The 27934-nt window shown below is 44.5% G+C and overlaps 1 protein-coding gene across 18 annotated transcripts in view; it reads left to right on the top strand.

Annotated features, from left to right (window-relative positions):
* MTMR3 (myotubularin related protein 3) overlaps window positions 1–27934 on the top strand; it is a 1044680-nt gene that overhangs the window by 858512 nt on the left and 158234 nt on the right. For all 18 annotated transcript variants that reach the window (XM_069214606.1, XM_069214607.1, XM_069214612.1 and 15 more), the window contains one exon: window positions 18314–18459. In XM_069214606.1, coding sequence (XP_069070707.1) covers window positions 18314–18459 — 146 coding nt within the window. The remainder of the gene's footprint in view (window positions 1–18313; window positions 18460–27934) is intronic.

Raw genomic sequence — 27934 nt, forward strand, 5'->3', positions numbered from 1 at the left:
AGTTTTCAAGTCACAGGATCGAGTGACTCCTCCTCTCGGTGATACTGCTCATGGGCATTGAGTACGGACGTGTGTTCCTCTCGCTCCGGGTTCTCGGCTCCAAACAGTCTATAACGGGATTCTTTCCCTCTTTCTATCATCGTCGGTATTGTTTCCAAATACGTATTCTTTAATATTCAACTCTCGGTTTCTTTTTCTACACTAGGAATCTAATTTTTCAGACCTTTCAGGGCAGAAAGGCCCAGTCGGGCCCTCATCGGGCCTACCTCTTCCACGTGGTGTCGAGCTATTGAGCAATGCAGCCCTCATGGAACATACTCCATTTGGGTTCTGCCCTCAATGCCATTCCAAATTTCCACACAGACAAACTCCAGGTGTGTAATTTGTGTCTTTCACCGGACCATAACGATCAGACCTGCGAAGCGTGTGCCATTTTTTTCGATCGAAGGAAACACTTAGAGACCGAAGGGCTGGTCGGATGGAAATGACGTCTCGACAGACAGAAGATACACCAGAAATCTTTGGAGAAGAGCATGGGCAAGAAGATGTAGCACAAGAGGGGGTCTTCTCTGTCCAATATTCAGACTCAGATGTGCAGTCGGACATCGAGAGTCAACCTTTACAGCCAGCACAAACTGTAAGGAAAAAGCCCTCTTTCTCTTCAGATAAAATAAGAGGTCACTCGTTGGCCACTGCATCCCAGCCATGGTCGGAGCCGAGAAAGTTATTTGGATGCCCGCATACCAGCTCGGCACCAAAAAAAGCCAAAGACAAGTCTTTGGCATTTACCTCCAGTACCTCCACTTTGACACCTACAAAACAGAAACTGTACGCTGTTTCGGTACCGACCGCTTCGACACCGAAAAAGAAACAACATACAGCTACAGTTTCGGCACCAAACATTTTCCATCCGAAAAAAGCGTTGGAACCGAAAAAACTCCAGAAGACTCAAACTGACTCTGGGCGGTCTGTAGCATCCCCTACACCCCAGGTGGAAGCAACTTAGGAAGTTATGGACGCAAGACAGCGCCAACTTCAGATTCAGCAAGGAACAGGGCAGATTATAGCATCACCTCTGCCACCTCTAAAGAGGAAATTCACTTTTGAAGAAAGTCTTGATTCCTCGGCACCTCTGAAGAGCACTGCTAAAGAAAGCACTTCTTCTCATACCTCCACATCTCCACCTTTACCTACCTCTCCACAACATACTTCACCAACATCTCCAACTCATTTAGGATTCACACCATCTACTTCACCACCTGGGGGGTCATAAAATATAAGGGATACATTAGATGAGCAAGACCCATGGGATGAGTATGATCCAGATCCCATTACACCCAATGATCCGTATCTTTACCCAGTCAGACCCTCTCCTCCTGAGGATTCTTCACCATATCAACAATTGATAGCAAGGGCAGCAGCATATCACAATTTAAATTTGTACACTGATCCCATAGAGTAAGACTTTTTATTCGGCACCCTTGGCGCAACGCATAAAGAAAGCCAACTTCTTCCACTGTATTAGGAATGATTAGACATACAGATGAAATATTTAAAGAGCCTGTTAGAGCAAAGATTATCACTTCTAGAGTTGATGAAAAGTATAAAGCTGCGCCCAAATATATAAAGACACAAATTCCTCCAGACTCCATTGTGGCATCTACTGCAAGGAAAAAAGCTAATAGCCAGTCAACAGGAGACACACCTCCTCCTGACAAAGAAAGTCAAAAATGAGATGCTGCAGGGAAGAGAGTAGCACCTCAAGCGGCAAATCATTGGAGAATTGCCAATACTCAAGCTCTACTCTCTAAATATGACAGCGGTCATTGGGAAGCTATGGAGGAACTTTTACAATACCTACCAGAGGAACATCGTAAAGGAGGGGTAGAAATTGTAAATGAGGGACAAACAATATCTAACAACTCCATTAAGTGTGCACTTGATGCTTCTTATACGGCTACATGTAGTATTAATACAAGTGTCATCATAAGAAGTCATACATGGCTTAGATGTTTAGATCTCAAACAAGAAGTACAAAAGGCAGTTCTGAATATGCCCTTTGATAAGGAGCATTTATTTGGTCCACAAGTGGATACCACATTTGAAACATTTATAAGGACAATCAAACTGCCAGAGCCATGGGAGCTTTGCAAGCCAGCACACACAGAAGTAATTTTCGTCGTGCAGGGTTTAGTAGAGGATTCAGGTCATTATTCCAAGAACCAACCACAAGTCAAACTAAACCCACCTCACAATACAACAGAGGTTTTTTCAGAGGGTCATATAGAGGAAACAATAACAAAGGAAGAGGAAAACCATCTCTAAACAATGACTCAACAAATGCAAAATTAAACCACATCACTCATGTAGGGTGAAGGTTACAACTCTTTTACCCCCAATGGACTCAAATCACCACACATCAATGGGTACTTCAAACTGTCCAAAATGGTTATTCTCTGGAGCTCATTTCCACTCCACCAAACATACCCCCTCGTACACACAAACTCTCACAAGATCAGCTATCCCTTCTCAAAGAAGAAGTAAATTCCTTTCTTCTAAAAGGGGCTAGAGAACCAGTACCATTACAATACCAAGGGACTGGAGTTTACTCCCTGTATTTTCTAATTCCCAAAAAAGATGGGTCTCTCAGACCAATATTAGATCTCAGACCCTCAAATCACTACATTCTATTAGAACATTTTCACATGGTCACTCTTCAGTATGTTATTCCTCTTTTACAAATAGGAGACTTCATGACAGCTTTAGATCTAAAGGATGCTTACTTTCACATTCTCATCTATCATGCACACTGAAAATACCTAAGGTTTGTTGTAGCAGAAAACCATTACCAGAGTGTTCACAAAATGTCTTGCAGTAGTGGCAGCACATCTCAGAAGAAAACAAATTAATGTTTTCCCTTATCTAGACGATTGGCTCATGAAAGCCAATTAATTCCATCAGTGTCAAAAAGATACTCCTACTACAATATGCCTTCTACATTCCCTAGGATTAACCATAAACCACCTCAAGTCCTACCCTCAACCTCTGCAAACACAACCATACTGAGGAGCTATCCTAAATACACTATTAGGAATAGCATTTCCCAACCAAAACAGGATCCAAGCTTTTCAAACATTATTTGAAGCATTAAAACAGAACCAGACATACACAGTAAGAACTGTGATGAAGCTGTTAGGTATGATGGCATCTTGTATTGCTACAGTGCCTCATGCCAGACTTCATGTGTGTCCTCTTCAACAGTGTCTCTCTCGTCAGTGGTCTCAGGCACAGGGTCAAATGGAAGATCTAGTGTCGTTGGACTGCCAGACTTCTCTCTCTCTACATTGGTAGAATACCACAAACCTCTTAAAAGGGCGGCCCATTGTAGACCCTGTGTCTCAGATTACTCTCACAACAGATGCTTAAACAGTGTTGATACGAACAGACAATATGACTGCCATGTACTATCTTCAGAAACAGGGAACACAATCTCAACAACTGTCCCAGGTAGCACAATCGCTGTGGAAATGAGAGATTTGTCATCATATTCACATAGTGGCACAATATCTCCCGGGCAAAGACAACCAATTAGCAGACCTGTTAAGCAGGACGCATCAACAAACACACAAGTGGGAACTCCACCCACAAGTCCTTCAACAGTACTTCACAAAGTAGGGAACGTCTCAAATAGATCTGTTTGCAACAAAACAAAACACAAAATGCCAAAACTTCGACTCCACGTAACCACACTCTCAGACTAAAGGCAGTGATCTATAGATGAGTTGGTCAGGTATATTTGCTTACGCTTTCCTCCATCTCCCACTTTTACCATTCCTAGTACGGAAGATAAAACAATCTCCCCTCAACATGATCTTAGTGGCCCCTACATGGGCACGTCAACCATGGTTCACAACACTTCTGGAACTCTAAGTTGTTCCTCATCAAAAACTTCTGCACAGACCAGATCTTCTAACACAGAAGCAGGGACAAATAAGACATCAAATCCCAAATGACTCACCCTAGCGATATGGCTCCTGAATTCATAGAATTTGTATATGTACATTTCCCACAAGAATGTATGGATATCCTAAAACAAGCACGCAAACCTACCACTACACAGTGCTATGCAGCAAAGTGGAAACATTTTGTTTGTTATTCTCAAACAAAAAACATTGACCCTCTTCAACCAACAGTACAGGACATTGTACTATATTTACAAAAGGCAAATTTAGCCTACACATTTCTTCGTTTACATTTAGCCGCTATAGGATTCCTCCAGCTCCATCTTGGAACTTAAACATTGTACTCACAAGACTCCTGGCTCCACCATTTGAACCACTACACTCACACCCATTACATTACCTTTCATGGAAAGTAGCATTCCTAATTGCTATCACATCTCTCAGGCTTGTTAGTGAACTACAGGCACTAACTTTAGAAGCACCTTTCTTTCAGGTTCATAAAGAAAAGATGGTATTAAGAACAAATCCAAAATTTCAAAAGTCATTTCACAATTTCATGTTAATCAAGCAATAGAACTGCCAGTTTTCAGTAGAAGAAAGAGCTCTACATACTCTGATGTCAAAAGAGCTCTTATGTACTACATAGACAGAACAAAACATTTTAGGAAAACAAAACAACTTTTTGTGGCTTTCTCATTACCACATAAAGGAGACCCAGTATCTAAAACAACTATAGCAAGGTGAATAGTCAAATGCATTCAAACTTGCTATACTAAAGCTAAAAACAATTACCCGTACCACCTAGAGCACATTCCACTAGGAAAAGGGTGTATCTATGGCTTTTCTGGCAACATACCAATGGCAGACATTTGTAAAGCAGCAACATGATCTACACCACATACCTTTACTAAACATTATTGTGTAGACGTCTTTGCCAGACAACAGGCAAATGTTGGACAAGTTGTATTTAAAAAACCTTTTCAAGCAATTGCAACCCCTACACACTAGCCACTGCTTTATGGAGGGACTGCTTCACAGTCTATGCACAGCATGTGTATCTACAGCTAGACATGCCATCGAACGGAAAATGTTACTTATCAGTGGACATCTGTTTGTGGCATGTAGTGCTGTAGATTCACATGCACCCTCCCTCCTCCCCTTATTTGTGTGCAGATTGCAATTAGATATATAATTGCATATATATATATATGTACATATGTAAATACATTGCATGGAAATCTTTTATATTCTACTCTTTTCACTACTTCACTCTCCCGCCTGCGGACAAACAATCTAACAAAGGACTTGATGCCCGTGCGCAGTATCCCTGAGAGGAGTCGTCACTTGATCCGCTGACTCAAAAACTTTCTTCGAACAAAAACAAGTTGTACTACTCTGAACCCTACACTAGATGGCGAGCTTATGCACAGCATGTGAATCTACAGTACTACATGCCAAGAACAGATGTCTACTGGTAAGTAATATTTTCCTTTTGCTGTATGTATTATATTTGTGATTTATGTTAGGCATTCTGACGTGGTACACAATCTCTTGCAGTGTTACTAGTTATATTGAAACAGATACCAAACAGTACAGGGCTTCCCTCTGCCTTGGATTTGGGGATGAAGTTAATTGGCTACTTGGCCACAGTATCCTTAGTTATTTTAGGAAACAAAAGGAGAAGCAGTAGCATTGGTTCACCACCGTCTCGCAAAAGTTCCTTTAATTGATCAGGAGTTCAAGCTACCAAACGTTATTGCTGAGACCTATACGTGCATAGGTCGCAATAACTTAGGGTTCAGATCAAATAAAGCCACAACTTTAAGGTAATCCTGAAAAAGATAATACCAAAAAAGCACAGGATTCTTCTAAAAAAAAATAAAAAAATGCTGGGACAAATAAAAATCTAATGAAGACAAAGTGAAATCACAGGGAGAGTCTCCTCAGCCGGGGAGCTCTGAAAAATGTTATAATTCATGTATCTGTGATAATTTGAAACAGCCTGACAGGTATCAATATGCTGAAACACACCCTTATCGTTTCTTTCAGGACTCAACCAACAAGTGGTCCAAGAGAGCAGGGCGGTCAGATCACAGGCAAGAGGAGTATGTGAAACCAAAAAAAGACTTAATGGTCATCTGATATCATAATAAAAAAGGAAGAGAAACTTCCTCAACAAAAACCCCAATTCAAAAAGATGAAAGTTGCAGGAATTTTGGCAAAATATACCACACTTATTGAGAACGTTGCTGCGAAATAGGATGTGGGCAGTGACTCTGCTAAACAGTGCAGCAGAGGTCACAATAGTTCGCCAGAATCTTCAAGAGTTTCTGGATGTGAGAGCAACTAACGACTACATAGAAGTCAAAACCCCAGACAGAATAGTTGCTCCTCCAGACCACGTATATACATTTTGAACATTCAAATTTAGGGGAACATAATTCATACAATTAAAATAATCTAATTTGAAACACTAATGCTTAGCTAAGACATTCTTGTAGCTGAAAAAACTGGCCTCCAGAATTTGTCAGAACGTTCCCACAAGTGGGAGATATGATTTTACTATCTTTCTCAATCCTTATTACTTAGCAAGTAAAGCAAGCCTATGCTTCAGATTGGGCTCTTGCACAATATGCAGCACTATACCGCAACCATGTGGACTAATATAGGGTCTCTCCCTATCATGTAATACCCATAAGGTCCAGCCCACAAGAGCAAACCTAATATCCTATAAAACATGAAGCTGAAGCCCCAGCGAGTCTCTCACAACTTGATTACCAGGTAGTAATAGAGTCCTGCTTATCCCCAATAAACAACCCTTTGTTACCAGTAGCAAAACTGGATAATCCCTATAGAATACTCTGAGATTACAGGCATTTAACTATTTACACACACACACATTTGTAATACAAAATTCACACAATAGAGCATTAATGAACAATATTGTCCGGAAAAAATAAAAAACATGCTTGGAAATGTCCAGTGGGTTTTTCTGCCAAAATATAGTGCATAAAAGCTGTGGATCTAACCACTTTTTCTGTGCTCGGCGGTCAGCTCTGTTTTTGCCAGCTCCACATGAGTATTAGAACAGTCCAGGACTGTTCTCTGCCCGTGTAACATCAATATCAAATGTTATTGAGCCAGAAGAATTGTCCTATGTCAATGACCGTATACTTGAAGGATGATGACTTAAACACTCATTTAGCCAGAGTAGATCACATTGTTTTGGGATTTGCTGAATATGGTACAGATTCAGTTTTAGGAAAACAAAAATAGCCTTTATCAATGTCCTGTTTTGGTGATATAAGCTATCACATGAAGGGAAGAGCTTGGCACCACACTTCCTCAAAGTGTGCACAATTGCAACCACCAAACACCATCAAAAAATTTACAATCCTTGTTATGATTTTTCTATCTTTGCTTAATTTACATACTAGAATGTGCTCAGCGCATAAAACCATTGGGCAATTTAATTCTTCTTGACTTTTCCAGCAAACACTGCACACCAGAAAACACAAAAATACTCAGATCATTACAGACAGAAATGCTGGAAGCAAAACACATATACACACACCTATAAACAAAACAAATTTGGTCCAGGTGCCATTGACTTTACTTATGTCACCTTCAATAAGGGTGACTTAGTGCTGATTGCATATAAATCACATTTATATTCCAATGCTGAAATGTGTTTTGCGTCCACTGGAAAAATACAGACTGCAATGTAGATGACTGTCTTTAACGAAACACCACTGGCTGGGAGAAAGCTCATCATTGTCACTGCAGTCCCAGCCTTAGTGGGTGTCACAGAAGCCAGCATTCCAAATCCAAATGCCTTTCATCCCAGATATGTACAATAGGGCCCTTCCTTGACTGCCACTGATGTAGTCTATATGTTTGACCCTAAATTGCAAATAGGAGAGTATGAACTGGAATGCCATATGCCCACTGACATTTTGCCCCTTGATCAGTATAAAAATATTTTACTTACACTGATGGTTCAGCTCAACCTGCTCTAGTTACCAAACAGCAATACTCTGCAACTTGCACAACTGTTTGTTTTAATGAGGCATGGAGAACTTATAGTGTGTGATTCATATTATTGTGTCCAGTCTTATAATGAAAACTTGCACTGCTGTGCCTAAATGGATTCCAAGACTCTAAAGGAAATACTATCAAGCATAAAATGCTTTGGGGAAAGGTGTCAGAACTCAAAGACAGACTGCTATGGGCCTATGTAATACATGCATTGGGTCATCAATGTGTTGGAATACAAGTTGTAGGGAATTCAATGGCTGGTGAAGTAGCCACATCCGCAGAGATTACTGCCACAGTAGTTGCAATTGCTTGTTCCCATAAGAGGGTGGATGAAGAGAATGTCTGCCGTCAACGCTTCAGCGAACCGAACTTTTTACCTAAAGCATATCCAGCAACATATTCAGACCGCTTAAGTGCCCAAAACATTCTTTTTGTGACCATCCCAGGGGTGGGTGATCCCCAACAAGACAGCAGGTTAGAATTAATTAAAGAAACACATGAAGGGTTTGCCTCTGCCCATACTGTTGTGACGGCTACAGTTACTTTGCTGCAAAAACACTATTGTTGAAATGATCTGTACGAACAGCCAAAACATTTTGTCCTTAGTTGTGACACCTGCCAACAAATTAAAGGCTCTGCCATCAAACGCTGTCCGAAGACACCCCTCCTAGTTTCCAACAAGCCACTTCATTGTGTATACCTGGACCCCTGCTGTCCTTTAAATTAGGATGCTGCATTTAAATATATACTACTTCCTGTAAATTCTTGCTCCAGGTTTCTTTGGGTGTGGCCACAGTGATGGGCTGACCCTCACACTGTTATTACATATTTGGAAGTCTTCATTGAGACATTTGCAGTAGCTGCATTCTTCTCGGATCAGGGCCCTGCTTTTGCTTCCAAGGCATACAGGGACACCATGGGAAACCTGGGTGTAGCTGTGCATTATTCTTCCCCCTATCACCCTGAGAGAAATTCAATATTGGAGAGGAAAAACCAAGACTTAAAGCAATCCTTAACAGCTAGAGTACTAGGTTCAGGTCGCAGTTAGATCCACCACCTATATGGAATCCAGAGAGCAATAAATAATCTGCCCAGAAGACCTGTGGGCATCTGAACCCCATATAAAGTCTTGTTTGGCATCCATATCTATGTCCCAGATCTTGACAGTCCTGGCGCAGGAGTGGCAGAAAAACCTTTTGACGTAAATGAGCATCTCACTGTTTTACATGAACTTCAAAAGTTCCAAGATTAGCGTTCTACTACATACGCAACTGTTGTGGAAATGAGGGATACACAGGAATCCACAGGTTGGATTCCAAAATTTAGGGATCTAGCCAGAGAAAAGTTTGCGGTGAAAAAAAAGTTTAGCCCATCATACCGTGTATCGGTGCCAGCCCTTGCAATTCAAGGTACCAGAGCTGTGATCTTACCACCACTTGCTGGGTTGTAAAGAAAAACGCTTTGTCTCCATTGATCAAGTCAGATTGCATCATGTGGCCTGTCCCCCATGTTAGGCCTCGAGGACTCCTAGGTAGCTCCCTTTTTCCTCTCACTACCATACCTCTTCAAGCGTTGAGGCAATACTAACATTGTTTCCCCTAGGTGGGGAGGGTGGAAAATTAACTTCTGGTGATTCCAGTTGCTACTTCAGGCACCAGAAACACACCAGATGTACGTCTAACATTCGCTACAACTTCTCAAATCAACTGAGTTATTTATGATGACCCAGATTTAGAGATTTAGATGAACCCAGTTCTCTTTCATCTCCTGAGGCTCCTGTTTTCAGACAGACTGCTTCTGGGTATTTTGTAGACATTGATTACTTCTCTTCAGATTCTACTGACGCTTCTCTTCCTAGCATACATGGTCTTACTTGTGGATTTAACTTACCTTGTTTGGCCTTTTCCTGTGGATTGGATTTGTAATAGTTTTCTTCTTGCTTATAAATGGGCATTATTTTCCTGAATGCTCTGCTGTTGAACTGGTACTCAAGGTGCTGAAGCCTCATTTGTCTTCACATAAAGTGGGAAGAGACTTGTCCCTTGCTGTTCCAGTTCCTACAGAGACAATTCAAATTGCATGTGTGTTTAAAATTTCATTGGATGATGTGATCACACCCGGGGTCATGTCTGATGATTGTGATGTGAAAACAGTTTCTTCAATGCTTTCTGATACTGTTTTTGAAAGTGAGTACACATACTTGAATTCTGCAAATTATGGTGAAATGTTCTGTTATCATCACTATGTACATCCTTACCTACATAGAACTAGCACCCCACTTACAATTTTTAACTATACGCAATGGGAACGTTCCCTGACTCCACCACTGGGAAGTCCTAGAACATATTCAGACACATTCTCTTTTTTTCTGGGCATGATAGTTCAGATCCTGTATCCTATTATTTCAAATGATTGTCTACTGAAAAAGGAAAAATATGTTGACTAATACCAAATTACGTTATTTTGATGCATTTGTTTCCCAATTAGTCATTAAGGACTATGAACATTGGAAAGAAAAAAAAGATTTAAAATCTGTTTCTGGAACTGAGGATTGGCAAGTGCAGGGCAGAAACACCTTATTTAAAGACTGTCTGATTCCATTGCAGATGATTTTTCTGAATGAATGACATTATTCATCAGACCACATGCCTAGGATTAGCTAAATTAAAGAACTGAATGCACCCAGTATGCTTTCAATTGCAAAATGTAATAATTGGCAAAGTTGAATAAATTACACAGAGGAACAGCTCAATGGTATGGTTAAGAATGGTACATTTACTTCCACACTTTCAGGTCCTAGTGGTGGTTGTCACGTGTGTTTTATAAACTCTACACTGGATTTTTACAGCAAGCAGACCAGATGCTTGGTACAGCGAAACACAAAGTTACAGGTATTATCACTACTCACAGTGTTGGGAAGTGATGTCAACATTCCATCTTGACAACTGTAAAAGAACACCTTTTTCTCCTCTCTGATTATGCGGATTTGCAAGAATTCTTGTTAGGTCCTAGAACACCACACTCCAAAAGATGTGTGTATGCCCTTTACAACAAAATATGTAGTTGTTCTCAAATGGGAGCTGCTACTTATTTAAGGCAAATAGATCAGGCTAATTTGGAAAAGGCATTGGCTGTAGTTGATAATAGAATGAATACCTTGTCCACTCATATTTACACACTAAACAACATTGTGTCTTCTGCCATTGACATCATACAAAATGAAATATCTTTTTTACAGCATGGTCAGAGTCCGCTTAGATCCATAATGCCATTGAGTTGGACATTACAGGTTCTAAAGTCAAACTGCGTGCCCTTGAAAAGGTCAACTCAAATGAGTTGTTCTTGCCATATAACTTGACCCACAAACAGCAGATAATGGCAAAGAAGGATGCAACATACACAATGCTTAATATAGAAAAGTTGCCTTTTACAGTGGATAAAACACTGTGAGCAGTGTGGTTAACTCGCAAAATAGCATCTCTGCCGATTTCGATGTTTCAGTTCATAGCATGTTTGAAACATTTCCGGTAGGCAGATTTGAGAGTTTTATACACAAGATGTGGAAATTACCTTTTGATTACAGTGATCGATTACAAATGTTTGAGGGGGAGAAGATTTCTTTCTCAGTGGTAGTGATTGTGAAACTTCTGTAAGCCGCTCAGTGATTTGTAAACAGGTAACATTGTACGGCAAAAGCAACACATCAGTGGCCAATCTGGCATGTTACTTGAAGAGAGTTCCTGTCTCCTTGATTCACCCAGTGTTTCACTTACGTTCCTGTGGAAGTTTCTTGATGCTGAGTGATCAAGGCAGTTATGGGTTGAGAACAGGTGTGGCATATGTAATTACTGTTTCTCAAATAGTGACCTGCTGTGGTAACGTACTATTCTCCCCACACTTGAGAATAGGGTAGCAAGCTTGTAGCCTGCCATTCCTACCTTTAATACTAACTTCGACAAGCTGAGCACACGGAATTCACTATTGTTCCAAAAACATGTGGGGCTTGTATCTGACTGTGAAACATTTGAATTAAAGTGGCAAGTTCATCCACCAAGATACAGTCGCTTTTAAATACCAATTTTCCAAAGCACTTCGGTGAACTTGTGAGACAAATTTTTAATACTTCCAACACCACAAGTGTTGGGCACTTTTTTAAAGCGATTGGGTCAGCGTTGTTCAGCACTTTCCAGACTGTCTTTGGCGTAATTCTGTCTTTTATTTGCTTGCCTTTTTTGTGTCTTTTTGTAAGCATACCACTTATGCTGTCCTTAATTGGTGGTATCTTGTTACTACTCTTTCTGCTTAGTAATGGATGTCCAAAGCCAAAGGGTGATGGAACTACCACCCATCAATGGAGGAACTAACTGACAACTTGCCTTTGTCTTTCCAGCCGGTAGTGTTCTACTGCATGAGGCCAACCATCTAGACTTAAGCTGGCATGACCTACTTTGGAGCTTGTTGGGCCCTTTGGATCACCTCCTCGATCTGTACTTCAGTACCCTCCCTGGCAACAGGACCCACGCAGGAGCAGCATCTGCTGATACTGATGTATGCTATTCCAACCTCAACTGAGGCCTTGTTTGACACCATTTATGCCTCCTCATACAGCAATTCCTTATGATTTTGTCATGGTGCCCTTGCCTCAAGGCAGAACATCATTATTGCAGGACCTTCTTGGTACTCTTTCAGATAACGGTATGTATGATACTGGATATGAATTTGCTCAGGGCTACCACAAGGGCAATTGGTCTGAAGATCTTCCGGATGCCAGTTGACTGGGCAGTTCTCCAGACACTGGCATGGTCTCTCCTCAATGCCCTGCTGCAGAAGAATGTCAGTCATTTGCCATAATCATGTGGAAAGCTGCTGAGATCCTAGATATTCAGCTTTACACCCAAGAGGGGAAGAGGAATATGCTTATTAAGGTGTCCAGCTATTGCAGACCAGTCCTAAGCCATTGCTTCCCTTTAACAAGGCTGTCACTGATACCCTCTTGGCAGCCTGGGCTAAGGCCTGTTCAAAGCCTCCAGTCAACTGCCAGATTACCCATATCCACTGTCACACACTGTGGATCCCAAATTCCTGATCCAGCGTCCCACACAGAGAACTGTGTGGTTTAGACTTCAGCTGGTAAGGTGAACCCGAATGCAACCTGCTTTAATCCCCGACCGAGAGTACAAGTGGAATGAGACCATTTGTAAACAAGTCTTCATGTCCACTAGTCTCTTCTTGTGATGAGTACATTTCAATTACCTTCTGGGCCACTATACTCTCATCTTGTAGTATTCAGTCACTCAGGTTCTGCCAGTTGTACCTGAGGAAACCCATATCATTAGGTCTCATGGCCATTGAAGATGATCTTGACACAAAGCAAAATTCAGATTTATGATATATTGCGGTCATGATACAACTGATTCTGTTGGCAGAGTCATTGACACCAGTGTCCCCCTCCGCTGGCACATGTAGATGTGTGGTCCACTGGGTTTTCGGGTGATGTCCAGACTAGTTTAAAGGCCATACTGTTTGATTGTTACTCACCCCCCACCTTACACCAGCTGAACAAACCGTTTCACCCTTTCATTGGCTTTGGTAGTGGTTTTCATCATCGCCAGCTCTTGGAGCCGCCACAGCACTCCCCTCCGCCTTATTGTGGCAGTAGTGCCCAGAGGCCCCGGGAACAGTGGGCACCCCAGTCAGTCATCCCTCCGGCCACCGCCAAACCTCTTTAGTGTGCCTTTAGTTTCACACAGCCTCCCTGTTGGAGATAGGATCAGGCACTTATGCAAGGGTGGCAAGCCATCACATTGGACAAGTAAGCTTTGCAGATCTCCCAACAATGTTATGCCTTACAATTCCTCAAAACCCAGCAACCCCTTCCACCATCCCAAAAATAGCTGGCAGCGGACCATCTGTCCCTTTTTACAACAAGAATTGCAGGCTGTTATAGCCAATGGAGCCGTGGAGAGGATGGGGACATGAGAAGCACGTTTGTGGTTGTTATTCCTGCTACTTTCTTGTGCGAAAATGCTAGGAGGCCCCCACCCTATTTTATACCTTCTCCCTCTCAGTGCCTTCCTGTGGGAGGACAAATTTAAAATGCTGACTTTAGCCCCAGGTCTTGCCTCCCCAAGGCCCTGGAGACAGGATGGTAGTGTTGAACCTGCAGGATGCTTGATTTCATAGCCCCATCCTCCAGGTCCACAGACGCAATCTGTGGTCCACAGTGGGACAGGAGCATTTCCAGTTTAATATACTTCCCTTTGGCCTCACCAGTGCCCCTTGAGGGGTTCATAAAAGGGATGATGGTTGTAGCACATCTTCGGAGATTGGGGGTCACAGTCTTCCCTTACCTCAATGACTGGCTGCTGAAAGCAGGCTCCCTTCTACAGACTATGGTGAAACTCCTAACATTGTTGGGTTTCACTATCAATGTGCTGAAGTCACACCTGACTCCTTTGGAGACTCACCCCTTCATCAGAGCCATTCTGGACAATTTGCAGATTTGGCCCTGTCCTCCGAAGTGGAGAGCCCAGGACATTTGGGCTATGATCCAGATGTTTCAGCTTTTGTCCTGGATTTCAGTGAGGATGACTCTGTCAAGCACACCAAATTGTATATAAGGGCTTTGCAGTGAGATCTGAAGTCCCAGTGGGCACAGCATCAGGGGAATCTCTCAGATCAGGTCCAGATGTTCGTGGAAAATGCAGAAGACTTGCATTAATGGCTGCTAGACCACAATAGGGTGAGCAGCAGACCCATTTCCCTACCCCTCCTAGAGCTGAAAGTTGTGACTGATGCACTGCTTCTGGGTTGAGTGGTCCAGGCCCCACCTAGAAGTAGTAGAGGACGGAGGCCCCTGTTCTCCCTCCGAAGCTCCGACTCCACATCAGCCTGTTCGACCTGCAAGCTATATGCTTCCTGCCATCCGTCAAAGGGAGGCTGGTTCACAGACAAGACTACTGCCGTGTGGTACTGCAACAAGCAGGGCAAGGTGGGGTTGTGGGCCCTGGGCTAGGAGGCCCAGTACCTTTCGACGTGTCTGGGACACCAAAGAATTTCCCTGGTGGTACAGCATTTGGCTGGTACCTTGAATGCCAGGGCAGGCAAGCTCAGCCGTCGACGCTTTGCATATCACGAAGGGCTGTTACAGCCAGAAGTGGCGCAAGATTTTTTCTATGAATGTGGAGAACCTTGGCTTGACTGCTCTACCAACAGAAATATGCAATATCAGCAGTTCTGCACGTTGGAATTTTTAAAGCGGCTCACTCAGAGTAGACCTTAAGGCTCTTCTTTCCCTTCTCGCCAATACCTCTCCTGGCCTGAGTTAGATCTGGAGTGACCTGGCCCAAGTCACCCTAGTGTCTCCGGATTGGGCACAGAGTATATGATCCCTAACCCCTGAGCATGACCATTGTCCTCCTTCAAACTGCCCCTTTGGGAGAATCTCCTGTTGCAGCAGCAGGGTTGTGCACCTAAACCTGCGCACCCTCCACCTCCTTGATTGACGATTGAGCGGTAACAGTGGAACACTTTTAATCTTTGTCCCCAAGGTGATAGATATTATTCTGACAGCCAGGTGTCCCTCGACCAAGTCTGTATATGTCCACCATTAGGACAAGTTTGTGGTCTAGTACGCTGCCAAGTAAGATGAGCCACTTAATGCCACACTGTTTGAGATTTAGTTGTTTGTGTTGCCGTGGCCCAGCAAGGCTTTGCTTTGGGGACAGTTAAAGGGTTCCTTTTGGCTCTTTCAGCCTTTTTATGTTTACCAGACCAGTCCTTGTTGTTTAAATCACAAGTTATGATGCATTTTTTAAGGGTTAACAACATATGGTTCCTCCCTTCTCCATATAGTTTTCCCCAGTGGGGCTTGAATTTACTGTTAGCATTTCTCATGTGTTCTCCTTTCGAATCTATGCACAGCAGTCATCTCATGTTGGTTAGCCTCAAGACAGTCTTTCTGGTGGCCATAGCAATTGGCCACCAGAGTGAGTGAGCTACAAGTGATCTCTCTTAACCCTCATTATGCCACTTTCTACTCAGACAAGCTCATTCTTTGGACTCGAGCCCCCCTTTTGCAAAGATGGTAACTCCCTTTCATGTCGGGCAATGCTGTACTCTCCCGACATTCTTTGCTTCATCTCACCCTCCTAAGGAAAAAGAGAGATTTGGTTGACGGAATCCTAAACAAGCTCTCAGCATCTATATCGATTGTACCATGGAATGCCTAGTGGAGGATCAGCTCTTAATTGAATCCACAGGAGCAAAGAAAGGCAAGGTGGTGCAAAAAAGAACCATCTCTCGCTGGATTGTGTTCTGCATTAACGTGCTATAGATTGGCTAAAAAGCAGCCCCTGGAATTTGAGGGTCACTCTACAAGAGACAAGGTTGCTACTGCTGCACTGGCACGCAGAGTGCTTCTTCAGGATATTTGCCAGGGAGCTACATGTGTGTTACCGGTGCTATTGTTTATACAGTCAGTTCTGTTGAGGCATCAAGTTGCCCTCTCCGTCCTGCTGGACATTTTGGGTTTCAGCCATTTCACAGGCCCATGATCTGGGAGGGACTGCTTTGGTATCTGTTCAGAAGATGAGAAATCTGCAGTTAGATGTCTGTATCAGAAGAACAAGTTATTTACCTTCTGAAACACTCTTTCTGGTAGCAAGTATATTTAATTTCAGATTCCTCATCGACCTCCCCACTTGGACTAATCAGAAAGCAACGGATGTCTGTGTGCATCGGTGGCACCTATATAGGCCCATGCATGTCACTTCCAGCGCAGAACATTGTTGGCTTCACCAACTGGCACACAGGAGTACGGTTGAAGATTTTGTAGTCTGATGCATGAGGAATATTCTAAAAGTGAGTAATATGCAGTTTGATAGTCTCTACTAGAATGAGCTTTAGCAAAAGTAAGTAACATGTCTTTCTAATCACCACCAAAAGATATACTGAGTGACCATTAATGCTTTTTTGAACAGCGTTTGGCAGTCCTCTACTCCATCCAATAAGGCCATCATCTGGAGAGGAAATGAAAATACCTAATGTATCATTTTCATTTGGTCACGTGCTCCTCAGCCGTGTAGCCCTTGAACCTAATTCTGATAAAGTTGATGAATAACAGTTTTGAGCCACTAGCTTTGTTTAAATTAAAAATTCCCCTATCAGGTGCTTAAGTAAACTGCAACCGCTGGGTGGCTCTAAACCTTTCACTGTTTGCCCTAGGGACAATCTGTTCGCACGCCTCATGCCCAAATTCTTTTTCCAAAAAGTAATGTCAGAATGTCATCTGAAAGTTTTCTGGCATGTTTTTTTTTGTTCCCTTGCCTCCTTGGTGGAATAAACATCATGCATGTGAACCCGAGCCGCACCATGCACGTTTGTTTTGGCAAAGCCAGAGTTTTGTATTCTACTGACCAACCATTTTGGCTTTCCGAGGTGATGATGCTTGCTGAATGACTGCTAAGTTCCCAATTGTCAGATGAGTAATGCAATGTACCATCCACTTCTATACTTTTCCTCCATGCGGTGTCACGGCACACTCAACTAGGACAGTGGCAGTGGGATTCTTCAGGTTAGACTTCTCAAAGCTATATGCTGATCTATGTTGACCACTTTACAGGTATTGTACTGGGACTATGTCTTTGAGGTTTCCCGGCAAGCCATGCAAAATTTGCCCTGGATGTTCTTTACGGCCTTTTTATTTCCACTGCCATATGCTCCTTAGTCTGCCTTTCTTTCTCATTCTCAATTGCTGTGAAATCTACCCCCAAATCAAGAACAAGAAAGAATCAAGAAGGAAGGACTTTTTAATTTAATCATGACCTGTTAGTCTTTAGTCTGTAAGTTTTTTTTTTTTTTTTCCATTGTTGATACATTCCTGCTGACCCCCTCAGTCATCGGGGGAAAACCAAAAACAGGAAGGTATATAAAGAAATACGTAGGAGGGGTGTTTTCATAGGAAAACCTGGTGCTCAAAGACCCAATTGACAAGGGAATACAGCAATAGTATCAGAAAATCTGTGCTCTTATAGGGGAAAACCTCCTCCTCCCCAAAAACCTGCCCAGTCAATGAGTGACAGACAATCAATCAACATTTAAGGCACACTAGAGTACATAATAAATCATATCTTGTTCTTTCCTTACAAGTTTTCAATTCGTATATACAAAAAAAGCCAAAATCCACATCAACATATAGGAATAGAGCCATGATAAAGATAATGTTATCTTTTGCTGATATGGGCATCTATCATGTATCCCTTTGTGCATGTAGTTAAGTGTTTCTTTTTTGCGCCTGTTTTTTTTCTTTACAGGTGTTGTATCCTGTGTGCCACGTGCGGAACCTGATGCTGTGGAGTTCAGTGTATCTCCCTGGTTCTACTCCCTGTACCCCAGCTGATGATTCTGGTGCACCATACCCGATCCCAGGCTCCAGCCCTGAAGAACAATCCCTGGGCAGGTGAGTCTCCATCCCAGATATCAGTCATGTGGCTTAGGATCAATGCAGGTACTGGTTGGATCTTTGTAAAAAGCATTGTGGAATTAGTTAAAAAATAATGGAGGAGAGTAGAACAAATCCACCTTTATTCCTACTTAATGTAGACTGAAGGGAAGTCCTGGATGGCACGGAGTATGTATTTATACCCATCACAATAGTTCACAAAACAATAAAAATGAATCCCTCTTGAACACGTGGCCCAATCAACCCCTGCTCCAACTCCTAAAGTGCCCTCTGGCCTAGTGATCCCGAATTCCAAACTCTGTCAAATGGATGTCCTGATTGTTTTTTGACCAAAGAAGTATTATTCTGTGTCTGTTCTGTATCCTTAGTTAGCCACATCCTCTTTTTCCAGACTGCTGGTATCATCAGCAACTGGAAAGGAACTCCAATGAGGATCTTATACTCTGCAGTTGGACCAAGGGCCACTCCAGATGTCCCAAGGGAAGACAGACCTCTACTGGTAGGTAGACACCTAGGTTGGTGAGTGTAGTGCTCGGGAAGGAGATAGTCCCAGTTAGCTTTGGGAGGCAGACATGTGACTCTAGTTTCCCTGGGGGATAAGGAGATGGTGCCAAAAGCCCATAATACTGCTAATGCTTACATGTATAGTCTGTGAATCACCATCAATCGGCAATGGGTAGAAGCTCTGCGAGACACAGGAGTCAGCATGACTACTGTGAAGTGTCAGCTGGTGTCTTCATAGCAGGTCCTATCTAACACATTCTACCAAGTCATGGTTGCCAACAATCGTGAGATCCATCAACCGTTGTCTATGGTTCAGTTTGAGTTGGAAGTCTCAGGTTCTCTGAAAGTAGCTGTGAACCCTACCATGCCTGTAGATTGTCTGTTAAACAGCTACCTGCAGCACACTGCTTGGAGTGAGTTAGAGCTCAGGCCACACTTAAAGATGTTGGGTTTTCCTGAGTGGGTCTGTATGGCTACATGGTCCATGGCTGCCCGTGAAAGGGGTCAAGGCCATCTGGAGCCTGGAACAATGATCCAGACAGCTGCCCAGGAGGGAGTGGGGGGCAAGGGTCATAGGAAACCAGTGCCTGGCCTTCCCATGGTGAAGGTTGATGGGTGAAGGAGGAGGCTCCTGAGCCAACTGGAGATGACATTGCAACTCTTGGTGACTTGCCTGAGCTGGCTGGCTGGCATGTTGAGAGTGGATCCACCAGGGAGGAATTGTGCACTGCGCAGGAGTACCCCACTCTTGAGGGTTCAAGATAACAAGCTGCAGCCCAGGCAGCAGGTTATGCCTGTAGGGATCATCTAATCTCCTGGGAGAAAGTTCTCCTATATAGTGAGCCTGAGGCTCCTGGTAATGGGGCAGCCCGTGTGCTGGTGGCCCCCCAGTGCTACAGGACCTTCCTACTGAGTTTGGCTTATGACATACATACCCCAGGCAGGACATTTAGGGCAAGATAAGACCTTCTCCAGGCTTGTCTCCCACTTCTTTTGACCCAAATGAAGACAGCCTTGGATGCATTCTGCAGGTCCTGTCCCACCTGCCAGGCCAGTCGAAAATCAGGGAAAAAGCAAAAAGCTCCCTTGAGCCCAATACCAGTAGTTAGCACCCCTTATGAAGGGGTGGACATTAACATAATTTCATTGAACCTTGAACCCCAAAACAGCCTTAGGCAGCAAGTTAGTCATAGTCTTGGTGGACCTTGCCATTCGCTACCCAGAGGTCATCCCTCTAAGGTGAGTGACTGCACCTGTGTGGTAGTGGTTCAGCTCTGATGGGGATCTTTGCCTGTGTGTGGATCCCCAAGGAGGTAGTGTATGACAGAGGAATTAACTTCATGTTTGCGTACACAAAGTGCGTTTGAGATGAGTGTTGCGGTAACCTACAAGTTAACCATATCCTATCACCCCTAAGCCTGTGGTCTTGTGGAGAGATTCAACTAAACCTTGAAGGGCAATTTTATGGGCCTGCCTGAGTCCATGAGGTATCAGTGAGATGCTCTCCTTGCATGCCTTCTCTTTGCCTAGAGGGAGGTCCTGTAAAGGATTAGGTTTTAGCCAATTTGAACTCCTCTATAGCCACCCTGTTAGGGGACCTCTGAGCCTTGTCAAGGAGGGGTGGGAGGAAGCTCCCACGGTCCCTGTTTAGCTACATTCTGGCCCTCCACAACCAGATAGACCGCTCTTGGAAGAAGGCAAAAAGAAATCTTGAGGCCAGGCAAGATGTCATGAAGCTTTGGTACGACTAGAAAGCCTCTCTGGTGGAGTTTCAGCCTGGCAAGAAAGTATAGGTCATGTCTTTGAGCCAGTAAGCCCAGAGGTCTCCTGGACCTCTAGACTGGCCTTTACAAAGTAAAGGAGAAGAAGGGGGAGTCGTATCTCTAGACTCTTAGGAACTCCTTAAGGGGTGATCCATGTAAATTGCTTTAAGCCTCACTTTGAGAATTCCGAAGCAAGCATGCTCCTCGTGACAGATGAAGGGGTGGAGGTGGAGAGCGAGCCTCTTCCTGACCTCCTCTCTGCCCAGGATCACACTGAATAAGTGGAAGGTGTCAGCCTGTCTTCTTCCCTGACCCCTGATCAGCAGGGCGACTATTGTGTTACTGGGACAGTTTGCTTCTCTGTTCTCCCTCACCCCTGACTCAGTCTCCTGTGCGTCCATGATATTAACAATGAAGACAGTTTACCTGTGAAGAACAAAATTCACAGGTTGTCAGATAAGAGAGGGCCAGTATCATGGAGGAGGTGTCCAAGATGCTGTTATTAGGGGTGATTGAGTTCTCCAAAACTCCCTGGTCTAGCCTGTGGTGCTAGTCCCAAAGGCTGCCCGCTGTGCGCAGCTCCTGAACTCCGGTTGTGTGTGGACTACCGGGGTATCAACTCCGTTACCAGGATGGATTCACACCCCATCTCCCAACCTGATGAGCTCATTTACAGGCTAGGTCGTTCAAAATTCATTTGACCTCAGGATACTAGCAGATTGCTGTGATTGAAAGGGCCAAAGAGAGTTCAGCATTCTCCACCCCAGAGGGCCAATTCGAGTGATGCCCTTTTGCTTGAAAAATGGTCTTGCTGCTTTCTAGAGGTTGTTCATCAGGGTCCTAGCTGGTAAGGAGCCCTTTAGTGCTGCCTACCTGGATGACATCCCCTTATACACTTCGACCACTGTGAGGGGCTTCAGGCCCTGCACCAGGCAGGCCTGACTATCAAGGCCAGTAAGTTCCAGATAGGGCAGGGCTCTGTTATGTACCTGGGTCATCTGGTGGGCGGAAGCAGAGTGCAGCCCCTCCAGGCCAAGATTGAGGCTATCATCATCTGGCAACCACCTAAAACCCAGACAGAAGCCTTCCTGGGCTGCACAGGATACTACTGAAGATTTGTTGAGGGATATGGCACCATTGTCCCTTTAACTGAGCAAGAAGCAGCCCAGATTGGTGATTTGGAAAGATGCTTGCAGTAAGCCTTTGATACCCTCAAGGAGGCCATGTGTACTGCACCTGGACTCAAGGTTCCTGACTTCTCCGAGGAATTCATTGTGCAGATGAACGCTTCAGAGCATGGCATAGGGGCAGTCTTAGCATAGTTGAATGGAGAGCAATAGACTCACCAGTAGCCTTCATTAGCAAGAGGCTACTTCCATGGGAATAGAGGTGGAGTGTGATTAAGAGAGAAGCTTTTGCTGTTACCTGGAAACAGAAGAAGTTGAGGCAATACCTGTTAGGGACTCACTTCCGATGGCTCATGGCGATGAGGAGTGAAAGCCCCTAACTGTTGAGGCGGTCCATCTTCCTTCAGGAAATAGACTTTACGATGGAGCACCATCCCGGGTCAGACCACACCAATGCTGACGTTCTCTCGAAGTTCTTCCGCCGAGAGTTCCAAAGGGGTTGGGTAGCTCTCCCCACTTTCAGCTGGGGGAGACACGTTTGACATGACAGCCTTAGGGTGGTCTTCCCCCCAACTTTTTGCCTACCTCCTCCACTTTCCTGACCTTGTTTTTGCAGATATTGGTACTCTGTGCACCTTACCACTGCTAACCAGTCTTAAACTGCTTGTGCTATATCCCCGAAACATGGTAATATTTGCTTAGCCCCAACTTGCATATTTAATTTACTTATCAGCCCCTAGTAAAGTGGTACTATGTATACCCAGGGCCTGTAATTTAAATGCTACTAGTGGACCTGAAGCACTGAATATGCCACCCACTTTTTATTTATAGTTTTTTTGAGTAGTATTATATACATCAAAACAGAAGAAGCACAATCAATAAAATAATCAAAAACTGATGTTGTCTTGTGGCAAATTTCGGTGGTTACATCTTAGGATACAATATATTATCAGCAATACAAAGCCAAGGCCAGTGCATTAAATATGACAACAATAGATTCACAAGTGTACCTTGGATGTTGTGATTAGAAATGATAATGAACAGAAGGGGGAAGTAAGGAAGGAACTGCCCTAGTGGAAAAGTTAAATATGCCCCCCATCCAGAGCGGTTACATATGTGCCTAAGGGATAATCCGGGCCTGCTCAGTCCTCCCTCCCCCGCAAGGTCAAATGTGTATCATCAGTCATGTTGTTAGTGAGTGGCAAGGTTAGAGACTCAATGCGGAGGTATGATTGGAGGGTTCCCATATACCTCTGGGTCAGGAGCATGGTGGCATTAGTTCCCAGAATGCTGAAAGTTGTTCCTGGCAGTATGCATCATTGCGTAGCCAAGCTCTAACATTGGTGACTGGTCGCCTACCCCAGTGTATGGCTACTCTTCGTTTGGCAAGCAGAGGTAACATGGAAGTGAGGCACTGGCTGTCATTCGGCACCTCTTTCACGTAGCCTAATAGAGCCCCCAGTGGGGGAAAGTGTACTGTTATAGCATTTAATGTCCTTGAAGACTTCCTCCCAAAAGGACATTATCCGCAGACAATGCCACACTAAATTAATGAAGGAAGGCCGATTGTGCCACCCACTTACATAGCCCCTCAACCATGTCTTGGGCCTGCCATTGCAGAGCCTGTGTCCAGTTGTACACTACTTTGTTGATCTGACAAAATGACCCTTTTGCCAGGCCCAAACCCTCCCTATTCATACATATAAGACACACCTAAGGTAGACCCTGGCAACCCTGAGGGTAGGTTGCAAGGTATTTAAAAAGCAGGGTATGTACTTTTAGGTTTTACATATCCTGGTAGGAAAAACTACCAAAATGGTTTATCTGATAGAGACATCTAGTTGCAGGTTCCTTACCTGAAAATTTCCCTCAGGCATGTCTGTGTCCAGAGATATTTCTCATTCAGTACCCCTGCACGCTATGAGATGGCACTGTTAGGCTCCACGTCCGTCGTGGGTGTCGTCCCTGTGGATAGGACGTTGCTGATCCTTATAGGTGTCACCCTGGCATGCTGATGTCAGTTCTTTTCTTTCAGTACCTGCCTGCGCTTATCCAAAGAAAAGCAACCACTCAGGCACTTTTTAACTGGTCTTTGTTGACTTTTTGTGGAAGCTTTTTAAGTGTTTCTACTCCTGGTGCATCGAGAGATGTCTCTGTGGGTTTGACTAGGTGTAAGCCCTGCGGATCCTTCCATCAAGCAGTGTCCGTGTGCCTTTGGTGTCTGGAGCGTGACCACAACCTGAAGTTGTGCTCAGAGTGCCGGACCATGAATCCGTAGACTTTGAGGCAGCGGTCCCTAAAGCTGATGGCGTTCGCTCCACTTAAGTCCCGATCTCAGTCGAGAGGAAGGTCTCAGGATCGGTTACGGAGCCCCCCTATCGGGACGCTCAGGTAAGTCTAGGCACCGAAGGACGCAAAACGTTCTTTGACTTAACTTCGTCCATCGGCCAACGAGACGCAGGAGTATCATTGATCGAGGCCTCCATCTGCGGAGCCTGCGTCTAGTTCGGCTTCATGTTTCCCCGAGTTTCCGGGAGCCAGAGTCACCCTTGCCCAACTTAATGAAATTTATGAGGCCATGTGCCTCATTTTTGGGCAGTCAAACTTGGCTGGCACGCCTTCGGGTTCGGTGTTAACCTTATGGACATGCCCTTTGATTTCACCCGTCTGTTCGGAGAGAAAGCAGATTTGGCGCTTGAGTGGTTCAAGGATTCCTGTGCTATGCCCAGGTCCTTGGGCCTCATGAGGGCCCTTCATCCCCCTCAGTCTGCTTTTTGCCTCTTTTTTGGCTACAGAAGGGGTACACAGCCACGTCCATTTCCCTCTAGCCACTGTGCAGCACATTCTGCCCAGCCTCTGTGTGGCCAGGGACGTGGGATCCACCATTGTGGATCAGGGAGCCAGCGGTCTGGCCTGTCTGCCACACCCACCCTTCTGCAGCTTCCTCCAGGCCTTACTAGTCTGACACTTCCCCACCAGGGACCAGTCGGAGGCAGGATCCTCCCATCACCTGCTCCCCTGGCAGTCCATCACATCAGATAGGTAGATTTTGCAGATAGTCTGAAGAGGCTGCTCCCTCCCCTTCGAGACTACCTCTCCATCCATCCCAATGTCCTACTTTCGCCTGAACAAGGATCATTTGGCACATCTCCGAGAGAAAGTTACAGTTGTCTTGGCAAGGGAGGCATAGAGAGGGCCCCTGTGCCAGAAGTAGGTTATGGTTGCTATTCATGCTACTTTCTGATGACCAAAACGTACAAGGGCCTCGGCTGTATCCTAGACCTTCTGTCCCTCAATCTCTTTCTCAAGAAGAAGTTCAGGATGCACACTTTTGTTCAAGTTCTATCCGCCGTGGACCCAGGAGACTGGATGTTAGCACTGGGCTTGCAGTGCGCTTACTTTTGTCGCGTGGGCTCTAATCATCCTAATGAGGCTGCTGGATTTGGGCTACAGCATTACCTGAATTGTGAGGAACTGAATCCAATCTCACACTTTCTGACGACTGTCGGCCTAATCCTTTTCCAGCCAACTAACAGCGCCTTATTTCTGCTCAAGAGCGGGTAATGTTTGTGGCCACCGGGCGCATGACATAATGACTTCTCAGGGAAATCGGGGTGGATCAGAACTTATCCTTTTCTCTCATTTACATTAGTCTCACACATGAAAAGGCAAACAGAGCCAGAAAATGGTTCAGTAAGATTTATTGAATTAGCTGCATCTTAGATGAAATGCAATAATGATGAAACATACTAGAAGTAAAATGGTGACAAGGAAAGTGAAACACAGGAAAAGTCCCACCATATTGTCACTATGTACACTATATGCAATTTCTACCTAACTATGTTAGAGCACAGCAGGATAAGCCCTAATCCCCTCTTCAGGATTCCCCCCTGGGAAGACAATATCCCCCACACCTGAGCATGGAAGCCTGTTGTCTATGGAGACACCATCCCCATGTAGGCCAGGGAACCGGTAGTCTCAACAAGCAGCTGTAGCAAAGTCAGTCAGCATGCAGTTGTGTTCATCTGACTGGAATCTCCCTCTAACATGGCTGGGACAGAGAAATGGTTTTATAATCAAATAGCTGATGTTCTGATAAAATGTCCCCACATAAGGATGTGTGTATTTTTGTGAACATTGGAGATGCAGTGTACTACTTGTGCCGGCAACCCTATCTCGCTGTAACCTTGAGGAAATCACAAAGTGAAAAGAATGTCTTGCTAAGAAATGAAAGCCTTTCCTAGATGAATGAACAAATAGATAAAGAAAATAAAACACCACCATGTATGTAGCCTATTCTGAAATAATAAAAATGAAGCAGAATAAAATGTAACCGGGCTAAAGGGCACAAACGGCAGGCCTAAGTACTTACATTATGTGCTCAGAGACATCACTAAAATGGCTGTACAACACTTTCATATTTCCGTTCTGCCCACAGACGTTACTTGTGGTTTATGGTAGGCCATGAGCACTTTAAGTTGAGCGTGCTCCCCTTTGGTCTTACCAGCACCCCTAGGGTGTTCACCAAGGTGATGGCCGTGGTTGAAGCTTATCTGTGCAGTTTAGGGGTTTCAGTCTTCCCCTATCTCGACAAATGACTGTTGAAGGCAGGCTTGCCCCATACTGTTGTCTCCCACCTCCAGACTATGGTGGGCCTCCTGCATTTGCTGCGGTACACTATAAACATGCCGAAATCACACCTGACTCCCTCTCAGACTTTCAGTTTCATCTGAGCTGTTCTAGACCCAGTACAGTTTTGAGCTTATGCTCGTGAGTGGCAAGTCCAGTATATTCAGGCTATTATACCGATGTTTCAGCCTCTATCCTGGATTTAGGTGAAAATGACTATGAGACTGATGCTGGGCCTCCTGCATCCTATTGGTGGCACATGCCAGATGCCATATGCAGGCTCTGCAGTGGGACCTGAAGTTACAGTGGGCGCAACATTAAGGGAATCTCTCCGACATGGTCCTGATCTCGGAGGAAACTACGCAAGATCTGCAGTAGTGGTTAATGAACCACGATTGAGTCAGAGATAAATTCCTTTCCCTTCCCTAAACAGATCTGACAGTAATGACGGATGCGTCACTCATGGGATGGGGCAACCACCTGGGAGGGATGGAGATCAGAGGCGTCTGGTCTCTGGTGAAGTCCAGACTCCACATCAACCTGTTGGAGCTCAGGGCGATCAGACTAGCATTGAAAGCACTTCTTCCTTCTCTCAAAGAGAAGGTGTTCACGGACAACACTACCGCCATGTGGTACTGCAACAAACAGGGTGGAGTGGGGTGGTGGACTCTTTGTCAAGACACTCTTCACCTCTGTATGTGGTTGGAACATCAAGGCATTTCCCTGATGGTTCAACATCTGGTGGACTCTCTGAAGGCCAGAGCGGACAAACTCATTCGACAATGCTGTTGATCACGAATGGTGTCTCCATCCGGAGGTGGCACAAGGTCTCTTTCAGCAGTGGGGAGAGCCTTAGTTAAATATGTTCGCCTCCCCAGAGAATGTGCAATGTCAGTAGTAGTTTCCAAGGCAGCACTTGCTCAGCAACGCTTTTCATCTTGAGTGGAACTCTATCATCCTGTATGCCGTTCCGTCCATGCCACTTCTTCCCAGAGTTCTCAAGAAGATCAAGAATGACTGGGCCCAAGTAATCCTTGTGGCTCAAAACTGGGCACGAAAAATCTGGTATCCTGAGCTTTTGAGCATGGCCATTTATCTTCCAATCAGACTGCTCCTTCAGGAGGATCTTGTGTCTCAGGAGCAGGCGAACGTTCTCCACCCAAACCTGTCCAGTCTCCGCTTTCTTGCATGGAGATTGAGCGGCTGCAGTTGACAGCTTTCGACCATTCAGCCTAAAGTTTGTAATGTAATCTTGGCAACCAGGAGTCCCTCCACCAAAACGGTATGCCCCTGTTGTTGGAAGAAATGTTTGGCATGGTGCACAGACAAGTCTGTTAACCCGCTTTCTTCCTCTCTTTCAAGGTTTTGTTGTTTGTCCCTTCTCCGGCCCAGCTGGGCTCTGCTATAGGCACTCTCAAAGGTTATCTGTCTGCTATTTCTGCTTTTTTA

This window comes from Pleurodeles waltl, chromosome 11 (genome assembly GCF_031143425.1).
Source record: "Pleurodeles waltl isolate 20211129_DDA chromosome 11, aPleWal1.hap1.20221129, whole genome shotgun sequence".
NCBI classification, from domain to species: domain Eukaryota; kingdom Metazoa; phylum Chordata; class Amphibia; order Caudata; family Salamandridae; genus Pleurodeles; species Pleurodeles waltl.